This window comes from Peromyscus eremicus, chromosome 4 (genome assembly GCF_949786415.1).
Source record: "Peromyscus eremicus chromosome 4, PerEre_H2_v1, whole genome shotgun sequence".
Lineage (NCBI taxonomy): Eukaryota > Metazoa > Chordata > Mammalia > Rodentia > Cricetidae > Peromyscus > Peromyscus eremicus.
This window is the reverse complement of record NC_081419.1, coordinates 108,574,395-108,589,039: the sequence shown is the minus strand read 5'-3', so window position 1 is coordinate 108,589,039 and position 14,645 is coordinate 108,574,395. Positions and strand designations below refer to the sequence as shown.

The following is a 14,645-nucleotide window of genomic DNA, read 5'->3' as shown; positions in this document are numbered from 1 at the left end:
AATTTCTTGCTAAGGTCTTTCATAGAGCTCTGATTCCATGACACTAAATGTACCATTTGGATTGGAAAGTAAGCCCCCAAGTTCAAGAGAGAAAGTGCTCACAGGTTTAGGCATTTGGAATTCAGCTGTTGAATATTTGCTCATAGTGTGGTCTAGCGGGTTGAAATCCAGGCCTGGCTGAGGTCAACACCATTGCTTTCCCAGCCACGTGCTACTTATCCAAATTTTGCCAGCTATTCCATGACAGGGAGGGATTTTAGATTGAGACTACAAAGCCTTTTAGAATGGCACTGCCCTCAATCACCCCCAGAGCAATACAAATCTGAGAATAAGCTATAGGGCTTTGTGTTAAAGCCAAATATTTATAATCTGGTCAAATTTTTATCATACAGAAGTTCTGCATTTGCTGGATAATTCATTTGCTCTATAATATCTTTTGGTAGTTGTTTTCATACAGCATGTGCATTGTACAAGTGCAGAAGAAGAATGAGGAAGTAGCTCATTGTGAGTGCCAAAGCAACATGCAAAGATCTGGATTGTTGGAAGACCCAACCGGGAGTAGAACTGAACCAAGGGTGGTTTCAGGTCAGTCCCTTAACTTTTGATTTCTTCCCCTGCTCTGTCAATATGACAGATCCTACTCATTTCTGCTACCTCCTCAGCTCTAACTCCGTGCTGGTTAGGTACATTTGGTGGCTAGTCTGCAAATGAGATGTCAAAGTCTAGGCATACAATGTTTGTTCATTTGATGTAACCAAGAGAGAATTAAATATGAACTTTGGCAAAAGTCTATTAATAATTGACAAATAATGGAATTGTCTGGGCATAGAAAGCAGTCCATGAAAACCCCCTAGAATAGCTAAGGTTGCTGTATCCTGCTACAATGTTGCCCCGGCTGGTCTGCATTAATGATTATGAACAGCATGCCCAATCAGTGCTTCAAAAGTCAGTATATGATTACTACAAATCTGGGGCAAATGACCAGGAGACCTTGGCTGATAATATTAGAGCATTTTCTAGGTAAGAAACATTGTTATTTAAAATTGTGTTTTGATATTACACAAATATATTGCATCAGAGTGAGATGTAGTTTTATGTTACAGTGGTGTGAAATTGACTGGATTTGTAATTAATAAAGAGTAGAAATTTCTGGCATGTGAGAAATCTTGATGTCTTAAAATGTTGAAGTATTATAAGCCCAGGGATTGATGGCGAAAGTGAGCACTACCTTTACTTGAACTATGGCAGTAATTGATTCAGCCATACATACCAATTGTCATAAACACTGATGACTTCATTTATTTTTTATTAGAATGTGGCAGAGAATGCTTGTGTTGATGGACTAGGAAGACGCCTTTAAATGCAAGATAGCCACCCCAGCTAGTTGAACCAGATAGGATTATTGCTTCAGATGTTCCCATCATGGCTTCTCTGTGATCACTCATTTTGATTATGGCTGTCTACACTTTCACTTTAGATTTCAGTGTGTCTGTATAGCATTCATCTCTCACCCTTGCTGTCTCATGCCTCCTCTAAAGTGCTTCATCTCTTTCCCCAAATTAATTTTCCCAGGCTTTCATATTTCAGGCACAAGATGGTTAGTGTCATGGTTTATGCTTTCTTCTTGTTGTAAAGAGAAACAGTTTAGTTTAAGTGGATGTTATTTTGGTTGTTGCTTTGTTTTGTTTTCTCAGCCAAGTAGCTGAGCAAGTCTTTACCACACCTCAGATTTCCCATGGCATTCATCTCCCACTGTAGTCCTTAGTGATGACAGTAGATATTAGGGTTCCCCACTTATGATGACTTGTTAAACAGAAAGGGGCAGAAAATACCCAGAGACAGAAAATCTGCCTTCTTTCTTATTTCTTCTTTGATCTGGAACGAAACCCCTCCAAATCACCTTTATGTTTCTGAATTATGAGATATTAAATCCTTTTAATGAAGGCAGCCTCTTGTTGACAGCACCTGTTTTACACACAGGTTGGTGGTAAGAGAGTAAAGGATGAGTTATCTCCCCCCAGGACAGCTCTGAAGTCCTCGATCAAGCTTTCTCTGGAATGTTCTTGAACTCATAAATTATGGGGGAAGCTTGGATGGGTGGGGAATGGGTTAACAGTACATGAACTTATTTTTCTTCAGTTTCTTTAATCATTTTAAAAGATTTATTTATTTATTTATTTATTTATTTATTTATTTATTTATTTATTATGTCTACAGTGTTCTGCCTGCATGTCAGAAGAGGGCATCAAATCTCATTATAAATGGTTGTGAGCCATCATATGGTTGCTGAAATTGAACTCAGGACCTCTGGAAGAGCAGTCAGTGCTCTTCACCTCTGAGCCATCTCTCCAGCCCCCCTTAATCATTTTTTTTTAATTATTATTTAGGCTTCTTCAACCTTTCCTGCTCTTGTAAAACATTCCTTCTTGGGACCATGTCACTGTACTCACTAGGTAAATGGCTTTCCTGAGTGCGCCTTAAAGAACATTCTAGCCCTACCGAGTTTTTATTCCCCAAAGCCATTTCAGGCCCTTAGCTGATGTACTGGGCTGGGGTCTCAGCATTGCTGCTTGATGCTCACCCAGTCCATCTCTATGCAGTCTTCTCTACCTCCATTAGATACCACATCTCATGCGGTCCAACTTATTAACTTACTTGTAGTCCCACAAAACAGTTCTGTGTGGGGTCAAACTGGCTGTGCACACCAGGCTGGCCTGGGACTTACAGCCATCCTCCCAACTCTGCTTCCTGAGTGCTGCAGGAATGTGTGCCAACATGCCCGGGCAATTGATTGACTTATACTTTGAGCTGTTTTTCACCGGCAGGGCTGCTACAAAGTTGAGGACCTAACAATGATCCAGACAGAAAGTTCCTACCAACAGGAACTTGCATTTCAGTGGCTGCACATTGACTTAGCTTCTATAATCTAGCGGGTGGAAATGATGTAGAATGGCCCCCAAACAGCTACCCAAGAGAAGGAACAAAGGAGTACAGCAAAACAGACTACATTGTTATCTGAGAAATTCTAAGAACTTTCTGCAGCATAGAGGACTTGGTGACTTCGAAGTTACGACCAACCACAAGAGCCTCTTGTGAATTCTATAGCACTCACACTAGAAATAGCATCCTGTGTGTGGACTAATTTATCCCTAGGACACAAATAATGCAACTGGGTTTGCAGTGCCACATCTTTTATGAAACTTGATCATTTTTTTAAAGAATTTAAAAAAGGTATTGAGCAAATTTCTTCAGAGGACAGCCTATTCTTAGTGTTTGTACTACAATAAATATCAGCCATGATTACCAATCTAACATCTCAGTTCCTCCATTGCTGTGTGGCTTCCTGCATGAACCATAATCCCTTGCTTTGTGCCATTGAGCTGATCATGTAGAAATAAGAATAGAATTTCTGCTGGCTTTGGTGGCATTGGGTTGATAGCAGGAAGAAAGTCACCCTGAGGCTTCTCACTCTGTTTTAAATAAAGGCTACAAAACAACCAACCATCACATTGTGGCATAAGACTGGGGTGTTTCAAAGGCATTTGTGAAGTTCACCCCCTTCACCTTCAGCAAGTAGAGGGAGCATCCTCACTGGAACTGTCCATCAAGACTCAGATCTGAAAACCCCATTTTGTATTTCTGGAAAGTTGAGCCATTTGTGTGACCCAGCAGCTGCTTGGAGGTGTTTCTTGGTATGACTTGGGGCTAGCATTATCATGACCAGAAAAAAAAAAAAAAAGGCCATGAAAGGATGAATAAAATGAACCACCTAGAAGAATGCAATTTCCTCTTGGAAATACATAAGAACAAGGTAAATGTCAGAATGCCAGGCTGCTGCTTTTTGAATGGCCTGAGCAGATTGGGGCTAATTTGAAAAAGTATACTAACTATTTCTTCCACACAGACACTGACAAATGGGAGGTTTAATTTGAACTATCTGGTAGTTAAAATGATGTCATCCTCCTTTCATTATTTGAGAAACAATACAAAGGCACTAGTGGTGTTTTCAGTATTACATAAGTAGAAATGTCACAGCGTCTCTCAACTGATATGTTATACAGGTGAGGAAGGAGCGTTTTCAATCATTTGCTTTAAATTTGTAGAGTGGAAAGCTAAGAAGAAGAAATTGGAAATCCATGTGCTTGTATTTTAGATTTTCAGAAAAGTCAATTCCAGGTACTTAGTTGGTGTGAAAAGTAGGTGAGAGGCTTCAGTGCTGTGCAATTTGTGAACACTTTCAGGGAGCAGTTATGTCCTAGGAAGTGTGTGTATCTCTTGTTTTTGATTAGTTAGAACCTGCGCATTGTTCTGTGTGAAGTGTAGGCTGAAAGTCCTGTTGCAATTCTTTTGTTCATTTCGGTATTTTGAAAGGATTATTACTCAGTGGCCCAGCTGCTCTCTCCATCTTCACAGGCTCTTCCAAAAGTGGATGCTATGTGACAGCGACACAGGGTTATGGAGAAGCATTATTAGATGTATAATTGAGGTGATAGCCATTTGAATTTGGAGTAGTTTTGGGTGGGGGTCAAAAATCCACTGAAACTGTCTGGCAAAGTTATTGTTATTTGGAAAATACCAAAATCTGGAGGACGCTTTAGAAGATGTACACTTCCCTGTTGCGCTGGCTTTGTTTAATTTTGCCCAGAAATAGGGGGGTTGAAGAGTCTCTGTAATATCTTGAAACAGAAAAGGGATTTATGGAAAGTGGGAGCAAGCTGTTATTAAGGTGACTGCGCCACCAAGTGGATGAGTGTAAGGTTGCCACTTATGGACAGAACGAGCTTTGGTTTGTAAATGGGTAACATTTAAAAAGGCATATTTTACACATGTGCACGTGCGCGCGCGCACATACACACACATACACACACATACACACGAGAGCGAGAGAGAGAGAGAGAGAGAGAGAGAGAGAGAGAGAGAGAGAGAGAGAGAGAGAGAGAGAGAGAGAGAGAGAGAGAGAGAGAGAGAGAGGATGCCCCATAGTTTTGTGTGTACTCTTGAAGGCTTACATTGTTCCTTCAGTCATAAGTAAACATTAATATTAATGCTTTTCAAAGCTGATGTGTCAGTCACCACTATTAAATTCTCTTTCATGTTAAAAACACACTTAGATATGATTGGTAATGAAACTCCTTTCGGGGCTTCTGCCTCCGCCCCGCCCCCCTTCAAAATGGAGATCAAAGCATCATGCTGGAAGTATCCCTGGGGAGGAAAAGATTTCCAGGAACAGAGCATGTGGTGTGACGGAAAACGATGACAATTACGATGTTCAAAGGAACAGCACAGGGATCCCACACTAAAACTCCTTTATCATGCAGCTCAGGGATGGTATGTTTTTAGACGTGCTGTGTGGGGAAGGTGAGATCGGAGAGCTCTAGCAAGCCCTCAAGGCAGAGCTGCCGCTGCTGCTGCTGGGGGAAAACAGGCTTCCTCCAAGGAAGGGCTTTCCCCTCCATTCTCCTCTAGGAAGTCACACCTCACTGCGTTTAGAAAAACAGCCTCAACCTCATTAGAAGTAGAGTTAAGTCCAGAAAATTGACTGAGACTGTTGGGTAGGCCTGTAGATGTGTCTAAACAATACATTTATTATAATAATGCTCAGTCTTAGTCCGTGGGCAATGAGGAGAATAATCAACGTAAATAAGTAGGAGATACACATTCTTCTGATAGGAGAGATAATTTATTCCCTGGGAAGATTTATGATTTTTTTTTTTTTATTGTTCGCTTCTTGGTAACTTCTGTTCTAACTTAGAGGAATCACAGGAAAAGTAATTTACAATAACTTTCAAAAATTAAAAATTTCAGTTTCTATTAACTATTCTGAGGAAAGAGCTTAACTAACAAAATAAATAATCAAAAAAGGTCGGCTCTTCCCTTACTATCGTTCTTCAGTGGACACAGCATTTAATTCAAGAACTTTGAAGAAAATAATGCTAATTTCAAAAGTAATTGCCTTGAGCTACTCTCTCTTAAAGAAGGAGCATCTGTACCTTCTCAGATTCAAATATGACCTCTAGGACTTTGTATATCATCTTCAAAATGGTCTAGGGAAAGTAAAATAAAGATTTTATTCACTCAAAAGCCTATAAGTGGATGTTCATGGTGGCTTTGATTATTATCAGTACAAAATGGAAATATCCTAAGTGTTGCCTACGAGTGGTACCCTCCATGAGGTGAAATGGATTCATCAACTCCACGGGACCAGCTGGTGATACACACAGCAGCACACACAGACGTTAAGCACATCATGCTAGACTCAAAAGCCTGTCCACTGTGTGAGTCCATGAATATGGTATTCTTGAAAAGCAGAAGTATGAGGATGAAAGATACAGAGCCATGTGTGTCAGGGAATTGAGGTGGGGAGAAACTTTCGCTAGAAAAGGAAACGAGGGACTCTGAAGGATGACTGACTGGCCTAGATGTGGCTGTCTTGGCGGTTATATGGCTGCCTGGTTTTGCCATAGCTCTCAGAACTATGTGCTGATGTCGAAGAGTCCTGCTGTGTCAGTCAGATTTTAGTAAAAATGAGGTGGGAATTCATTGCCATTCTCATTTTTATATTTTAAAACTGTAACAAATTTACACAGAGGCACACACACACACACACACACACACACACACAAGCTGCACATATATTGGGATACCATGTAATAGTTAATGTATGTGTACACTATGTGATTGTCATCTCATTTGCTTTCTATGATAGCAAACATTAAAACTGTCCATTTTTACTTTAGCTTTATAAAAAGGATTGGGCATAATAAAAAAATTTTCCCTTTTAAAAATACGTTAAAATTTTGTTTACACTTGAAATTCTAAACTGCACATATATTAATATTCATATCATTTAAATTCCAGATGGAAGCTGTATCCACGGATGCTCCGGAATGTTGCTGATATCGACCTGTCGACTTCTGTTTTAGGACAGAGAGTCAGCATGCCAATCTGTGTCGGAGCTACTGCCATGCAGTGCATGGCGCATGTGGATGGGGAGCTGGCCACTGTCCGAGGTAGGAAGAGGAGCCTCAGCACAAGGACAGAAAGAGACCAGTAGTAACTCCCTCCTCCAACACCCTTCCCAGGATGCTTTTATTTGAAAAAAAAAAAAAACAAAACAAAAAACCTTGGGTTTACCAACAACTTTCTAGTTTGTGTCTCAGGGCAAGATATTCTCTCTGTTCTTGTTTTTTGTCAGTGCAAAACAGGGATCAAACTAGTAGTTGTTGCATTGCATTGCTGTGAGGGTCACAAAAATTATACATATAAAGAAATGCCTGACACAGAATAATGCTAAGCAAATGTCAGTTGTTTTATGAGTAGCATTATCAAAAGAAAAAATGCAAAAAGTGGAGATCTGAGAAGTAGCTTGCCAAAAGACATAGGTCTTGAGTGACAGAGGTAGGGTTATTCCAAACCGAAATGATTTGCATCGTGAAAGAACAAACCCATCCAAGTGGTTGGTTCTGTTTTCTTCCATGGTAGTGGGAGGTGATTCTACTTTATGGGTAGATTTTATTCCTGCAGAGCATTTCCCACGGCCTCAGGAAGGAGCCAAGAGGAAAAAGCAAACAGGCTGCAAGGAAGTCTCTCACCATGGCTAACAGATTAACTTCCCAGTTCCCTAGCAACGCCGAGCATGGGAAAGTCTATACATAGAGTTCTGTGCATTCTGCTTTGGAAACTCAGAAGCGTTGGTGAAGAATCACAGTTGACATCTTTGGGTGCCAAGCAGGCTAAAAGATCATGAACTCAAGCCATTTTAAAGCATTTTCATCCTGAGAAGTAAGAACCCTATGGATCTACCTTCTTCCTTGAAATGACTCCCATATAATTCTGCCAAGAACATCAAAATTTTGCTTCGACACAAAAGGGTGGAAGCATAGGTCAGAGGCTAGCAGTGTCCATCCTTAATGCTAGAGCCACATGCAGATGAGTGGCCTCAGAATGGTCCCAGGTGTTTATTTACGGGGGAGATAGGGACTGGATTGAAAGAGTGTAGTAAGGTAGGTCTATTTAAAGTTGGGATAAGGAGCTTCAGGCAACAGAATAAAAGAAAAGTGAAGAGATGGGAATACTAGATTAAAACTTGAGTGACCAAAATTTCCATAAATATCAAGAGGAAATATTCCATGGGATACTATGAATATTTTTGAGGAACTGAAAAATAGTTGAGAAAATAAGAAACTGCAAAGGACTAATTTCCATTCAATGTAAATAGTCCTTGAAGAAGAAAATGATACAAAGACAGTAGTAAGAAAATAAGAAATTCATAAATGGAGTCAATATAGTCGAGTGAAAAGATTCCATTTACTAATATGCAAAGGAGCGTAAGTCATTAGCCTATATTTTGTTTTCTAGATGTAAAATTCTTATTTTAAGATGTCTGGTGGGATTATGGAGACATGTGCAGTTTCCAACATGGATGGTAAGAATAGGAAGCAGAGTGATCTAAGAAATAATTCAGCACTTTGTATCAAAGATTTAAGAGGTGAAGTTCATAGCATGCTGTATTTTTTTTTTTTTGAGGAAAAAGATTTGTATAAGGATTTTCCTGATTTCAATTTTTATTTGGCAAGGTGTTAGAAGAGCTGACATAATCAGAGATACAATGAGAAATGGCAAGCATGCCAAAAGAAACAAAATTTTGAAAATCATACAGAAAGTGATGATGATCTCTTTCTCTTTTTGTCTCTTTAAAATCTTCCTTCCTTCCTTCCTTTCTTTCTTTCTTTCTTTCTTTCTTTCTTTCTTTCTTTCTTTCTTTCTTTCTTTCTTTCTTTCTTTTGATAAGAATTTATGTGTAGCTCAGCCTGATCCTACTGTCTCAGCCTCCTAGTGCTGGGATTACAGACATGCTAGCTGCTTTATTTTAATCACTTTAAAAAGTAGTTACAAATGGCAGTAAGGCACAGATTTCCTGTTTTTGTTAGTAGCCAGAACCAATGTTAAGTAGACTGTATTTGAAGATGAAGATGCTTATTATAATTTACTGTTGTTTTTTTAAGTGGCTCAGTGAGGGATTGCTTTATGTTCTCTGGCTTCTGGCCAGTCCTTATTCTTTGGATTATTGTTCAAAAAGGAAACAATAAAAAATAGATTTAAAAGAGAAGACAAAGCTGGAAAATGACAGAGACAGAGGGTGGCAAGTAGATCAGTGGGCAGAGCTCTCCTGGTAAGTCACTGTGGGGCCAGGGAACTGTTTTACACACATTCCTGTACTGGGCATTACTATTCCATTTGGTGGACAACTCGCTAGGGTTTCAGAGAACTGCTTCCATAACTAGTAATGACAGGCTGTACTATCTCTCCACTGACTCCCTGTGATTCCAAAGCCTATGGTTCAGGTAACAAAGGGCTGGAATATAATGAAGATGCTTATTTAGAAACCGTGAGGGAATAGCCTAGGTAGGACTATTCATCAAACTATTATGTCCCCTGGCACTAACCATGATCTGATATTAAGTGCCCATAGGACTTTTGCCCTTTTGGATTCATTTAACAAGGAGTTACCACCTTCCAGGCACTTGTCTAAGTACATCACAGCTGTCAAGTTACTGTATCCTCAGAAAGCCCAGAGAAGCAGTTATATTATTAAGCCTATTTTACATATGAGAAACTGAGGCACAAAGAAGAGGATTTGCTTGCCTGAGGCCACATTATTATTCATAAGTGATAGAATTGTCCAGATCCCAGCAGTTTGTCTCTTGAACAGTGACTCCTAACTACTATGTGCTACTTTGAAAATGCTCTGAAGGAGTTATAGGATCAGAAGCTATTAATTTATAGCTTTAGGGGTATGCAAAGCAGGACTCTGGGACAGTGAAACACACAGTCTATATCTGAGTGAAGTTGAAAAGGCAGATGGAATAGATGAACACACCAACTTCAGAAATCCAAAATCTTTGATGAAGTTCTCATCTGAGTAATAACCTTTTTAGGTTATAATACAGAGATATACCAGGGAGCTCCTGCAAAGACCTCAGCATTCTTCAGGTTTCCATTTGTGTTCTCATGAACATCTAGAATGTGTTGTCCTATTTAATATTAGAATTAATTCTATAAGTGAATGGTCATCAACTCAGAGGAAAGGCTATTGCTTGGCTTGTGCATGTGGGTGTGGTCTGTGAATTGGGCTATGGTTTGTGTATTTGGGTATGGGATAACGAGTTTCTTTGACAGGAAAAGGAGAGGCCCTCAAGCTGATACTGCAGGTGACTCGGGTGTTTGAGTTCATTGTTTTTTTCTTTCATAACCTAACACTTGGTAAATTGTGTTTGATCACAGAAGTCTGCTGTGGGATGGGTTGGCTCCCTCAGCCTGTGAGCACAGCCACTGATGAACAGAAACCAGCTCTCAGTGATCCAGAACTCACAGCATTTTCTGATACTGACATTCAGTGAGACTGAGTCTCAGGTGTTCAAGGAAGTTGCTGCTCATTAACACTCTCTTCTTTATCTATCTTCTCCAGTCTTTCATTTCCCACTTCCATGAACTCACTTTGGGGTTCATCTCAGCTATAAGGACTTGTGCTCCTTGGCTTTCGGAGGAATATAGACTGAGAGCTCAGTGAAGGATGTAGTTGGCCACATAAAGTTCAAGCAAGAATGGAACAATATTCATGTTTAGTCGATTACTCCCAGAAATGCGGGGAATCATTATAGAATCAAGAAGCTATTAATTGGTTTACTCCATTATTCCCAGGAAGAATTAGAAAATCTATGTCTGATCCTTGAGAATATTATGAAATCTATTCAAGTCATGGAAGATTTTTTTGTCACCTGCCTAATAGTTTGGCCCTTAAAATTTGTGTTTTCAGAGACATAGCCTATTTGCAAAGAAGGGAAGTTGGGGCCAAGTTCAAAGGACAGAGGTTAATTTGTAATCTCAGGACAAAGTGTCCCTGTCAGCCTGGCCAATGAGAATAAGTGAGGATCATTCACATCCATCAGGAATGGTCTGACCTGTGAAATTAGGATGTTCTCTTGACAATTCTGGATTTTGCCATGACACGTAGTTTCACATTCCCTGTGTAATTTCCAGATTTCTTCACCACTGTGGGCACAAGTTGACACGAGCTAGACCTGTGGATAAGATGCCATGTTTTCCCATTGCTTGATGGTTGTCGAATGGGCTGTACATTTAATTTTTAACTTTGAAATGCAATAGCAATGCATACAGGGTTGCCAGGTAAAACTCAGGGGCCCTTCACATTGTAGTAAAAAAACTAGTTGCTTGATATTTAAAGTGAGAGCTTTCAATTCCATTTCCAGATGCTGTAGTGTGAGATCTTGAACTAAAGCTAGAAAAGTTTGTAGTGCTGGGCCATGCCAATCAGTTCACTGTCTCCTCAGAGCCCAGAGTCCCCAAATCTTCCTCTTGCATGCGTAACCTCTTTCAGGAAAGCAAACTCTACTTCTATCTTATCACAATAACAACCACTTTTTTTTTTTTGCACTAAATACTTTTGTCTTACACTTTATTCAGGGACCTCAACAATTACCTTTAAGGTCAAAGCTTGAAATGTGTAATGTCCAAAGATAGCCACAGTCCATGCTGTGATGAAGGCAATGTGACTGCCTGTTGTGTCCCAAAAGGGGGCAGCCAAGTCCTGCTTTAGCTGGCTGTTCCTGAGGGAGCGAAGAGAGGCTGCCAGATCTTCAAATATCTTAAAACAAGCAAGAAATCTCAATTTTTTTTAATGTACAATTCCTTGTTTTTATACTCTGGCAAATAAATCAAAACTCCCTAAAATACCATTTAGGGCAACAGCATGTGAGCCAAAGCAAATACTTTTGTGGGTTACAACTGTCCCCGGGCTGTTCAGCAGTGACATCTGATTTATGTGGAAATTCACCGCTAACTGGTTTCGCTTCTTGTGGCAGGTCATTTTCACTCTCTAGGATTACTGTTTCCTCACTGATAAAGCGAGATGCTTAAGTAAGGCCAGTCGTTTGCGTACTGTGTCCCAAGGGGCCTGGGGCTGTTCTGAAGGACCTTGGAAACATTGCAGGCCAGCTGCTGCTATGTCGTGAGTTTAGTACTCAGAAAGAAAGTTCTTTGAGGAAAGATTTCCACTGCTAAACAAAACATGAAGAAAAACAAGTCAATGAGAAAACTGCAAAATAAAACCAGCTCATCAAAGTGGCACATGCCTGCAGCTTCAGTACCCAGGAGGTCTTGGGAGGAGGGGTTGCAAAGAGTTGATAGCCAACGGGGGTGCATGGTCAGTACTAGCTAGGGCTACATCACAAACCAAAATACTAGCAACCATGACCGCAAGGCACAAGAACCAAAATCAGTGAAAGAAACCAATGAAAACAGAACACAAAAATCCAGAAAACCCCCAAGAAGAGTAAATGATCTTTACACTTAAAAAATAATAATTTTGACTATATTTAAAACTTCACCGACCACCAAAGACAGATAGTTCGAAGTATATAGATGCCCTTGTATGTTTTCCTGGGATTCCGTCTTTTCTAGTAGGTTTTATGGCAGCGGTTGGAGAGCTTGGACAGGGAGTGAGCGCTCGTGTGCATTTCCTTTCTTTTCCCATACTGCTCTCCTGGGATATAGGACAGGAAGTGGAGGCATATTTATCTTTGGATCTTGCTGAAGACACAGATAAATATTTGGTAAATATTTATGAGATTCAGAAAGTGACACTTCCAAGTCTTAGTGGAAAGTTAACCAACATTTATTGAGCAATTAGTGTGTCTCAGCTTTTTAAATGTATTATCTCATCTAGTCCTTAGCACTATCCTAAAATACATTGATCCAGACCTCTAAGCTGGGTGACTTAATGTATTTAATATATTTTGCTCAATGTTATTATTATTCAATTAGTCCATGCTGGCTATACTATCCTGATCAACCACTGATATTTCCCAAATATCATTAATTGCTGCAAGAGACTCAAAGCAAGCCCAATGTGATAGTCTAAGAATATTAATCAAAGCCATAGCATATTTTATGCTTTTGATTTGGAGAAGAAGAAGTAAACAAAAGAAAATGAAAGCTGTTAGGGAAGCTTGGGAGCATGTGTACGGAGTCTTGAATTATACACCAACAGAAACTACAGTTTCTAAAACTCTCCTGAAGTGGAGGGATGTGGCTGGGAAACATTGTGGATTTTTTGTTTTGATGTTTTGTTTTGTTTTTCTAGACAGGGTTTCTCTGTGTAGCCCTGGCTGTCCTGGAACTTGCTCTGTAAATGAAGCTGGCCTCGAACTCACAGAGGTTCACCTGCCTCTGCCTTTGGAGTGCTAGGATTAAAGGTGTGCACCATCACCATCCAGTTTTTCTTAGCTACCACTGCCAGGCCATTTGCAGTGACTGAAAGATTTGCTGCAGAACATTATTTAACACCTTAACAACTGAAAATTGTTCTAAATTTAGTGAGTTGTAAATGTCTATAAATAAAAGAATTTAAATGCCCCCCCCTCCAAGATTTTGTCTTCCTTATTCCTCAGGGAAGAAAATAAATCACCTCTGTGTTTCACATGTTGAAGGCATTAGCAAACAGTGGTCATAAATCTTACTAGCTGATAAAATAGATGCCACAGTTAGATTTGGTTTCTGTCTTGCAAGGTGAGTAGACCACTCTGATTTGTCTTTTTTTGTTGTGAGCCTAGCTGTAAATAGCCGAGCCACCTCTTCAGCCCCAAGTCTGAGTTCTCAAATGCTTGCTGCTGTATTTCAGGCACTACCAGGGAAGCTCTCTCATTATACACATAGTGATCATCATAAAGCTTTACCTCATCTTCCACGGAGTTGCATGAGTCTATTAATTTATTGGCTTTAAACTGAGGAATAATAAAGGAAAAAGAATCATTTACTCTTGTATTTCTAGCTTGTTATGTGGACAAAGGCCACATGAGGGAGTGCTGGGACCTCCTATATAGAGAAAGTCATCTCTGTCTAATGCGTCCCAGGAATGCTCGGCATATTAGCAAATTCTTATTAAACTGTCAAAAAAAAAAAGTTTTAAAAGAAATCCCTGCCGCTGGATGCAATTAGACGCTACCACACAGGATTTGATGGGCCATAAAACTATTAAATCTGAACACTTTCTTTTTGAGCCTAAAACATTCCAAAGTGAAGTTTGGGGATTCAGCTGAGATTGGCCACCTATTAAGGTGCAGGTGTAAGAGAGTAACACAAAGAACTACACACTCCAGAGAACTGATCACAGTGGAGGAGAGCATTCTAGCTGTTGAATTTTCTAGATTTTCCGAGATTAAATGATCAGCCTTCACACTGACTGGAAGAGCACTCCACAGGAAAACATTGTCATTTCCTTTGCGTCTAACTCAAACGAGGTAGTTTTGAAAGTTTTATTGATTTATATATTTATGTGTTATTCTAGGTGACCAGGGAGATATACATTTCCACATTCCTACTAAGAAAAGAACCTCGTTGTTCTCAGTTTTACCCAATCCAGGCAAAGCAGTGGGCTTGTTCTTAAAAAAAAAAATGACTTTTCCTGCAGTGGAGGATATATGCTATATTAGGTGGTGTAATATTTGGATTTTATCTCCCTGCCATCACTCCTCAAAATGGACCTGCAAGATTGTTGCCATTGTTATTTGCCAGTGGAGGAGAAGAGGATACATGGACAAAGACTAGTCAGTGGTTGACAGTAGGGT

At 39.8% G+C, this 14,645-nt stretch overlaps 1 protein-coding gene across 1 annotated transcript in view; it reads left to right on the top strand.

Moving 5' to 3' along the window:
- Positions 1–883: 883 nt before the first annotated feature.
- The window catches only part of Hao1 (hydroxyacid oxidase 1), a 51,159-nt gene continuing 37,397 nt past the window's right edge, over positions 884–14,645 (top strand). The window contains exons 1-2 of the mRNA XM_059259601.1: positions 884–1,020; positions 6,859–7,010. Coding sequence (XP_059115584.1) covers positions 884–1,020; positions 6,859–7,010 — 289 coding nt within the window. The remainder of the gene's footprint in view (positions 1,021–6,858; positions 7,011–14,645) is intronic.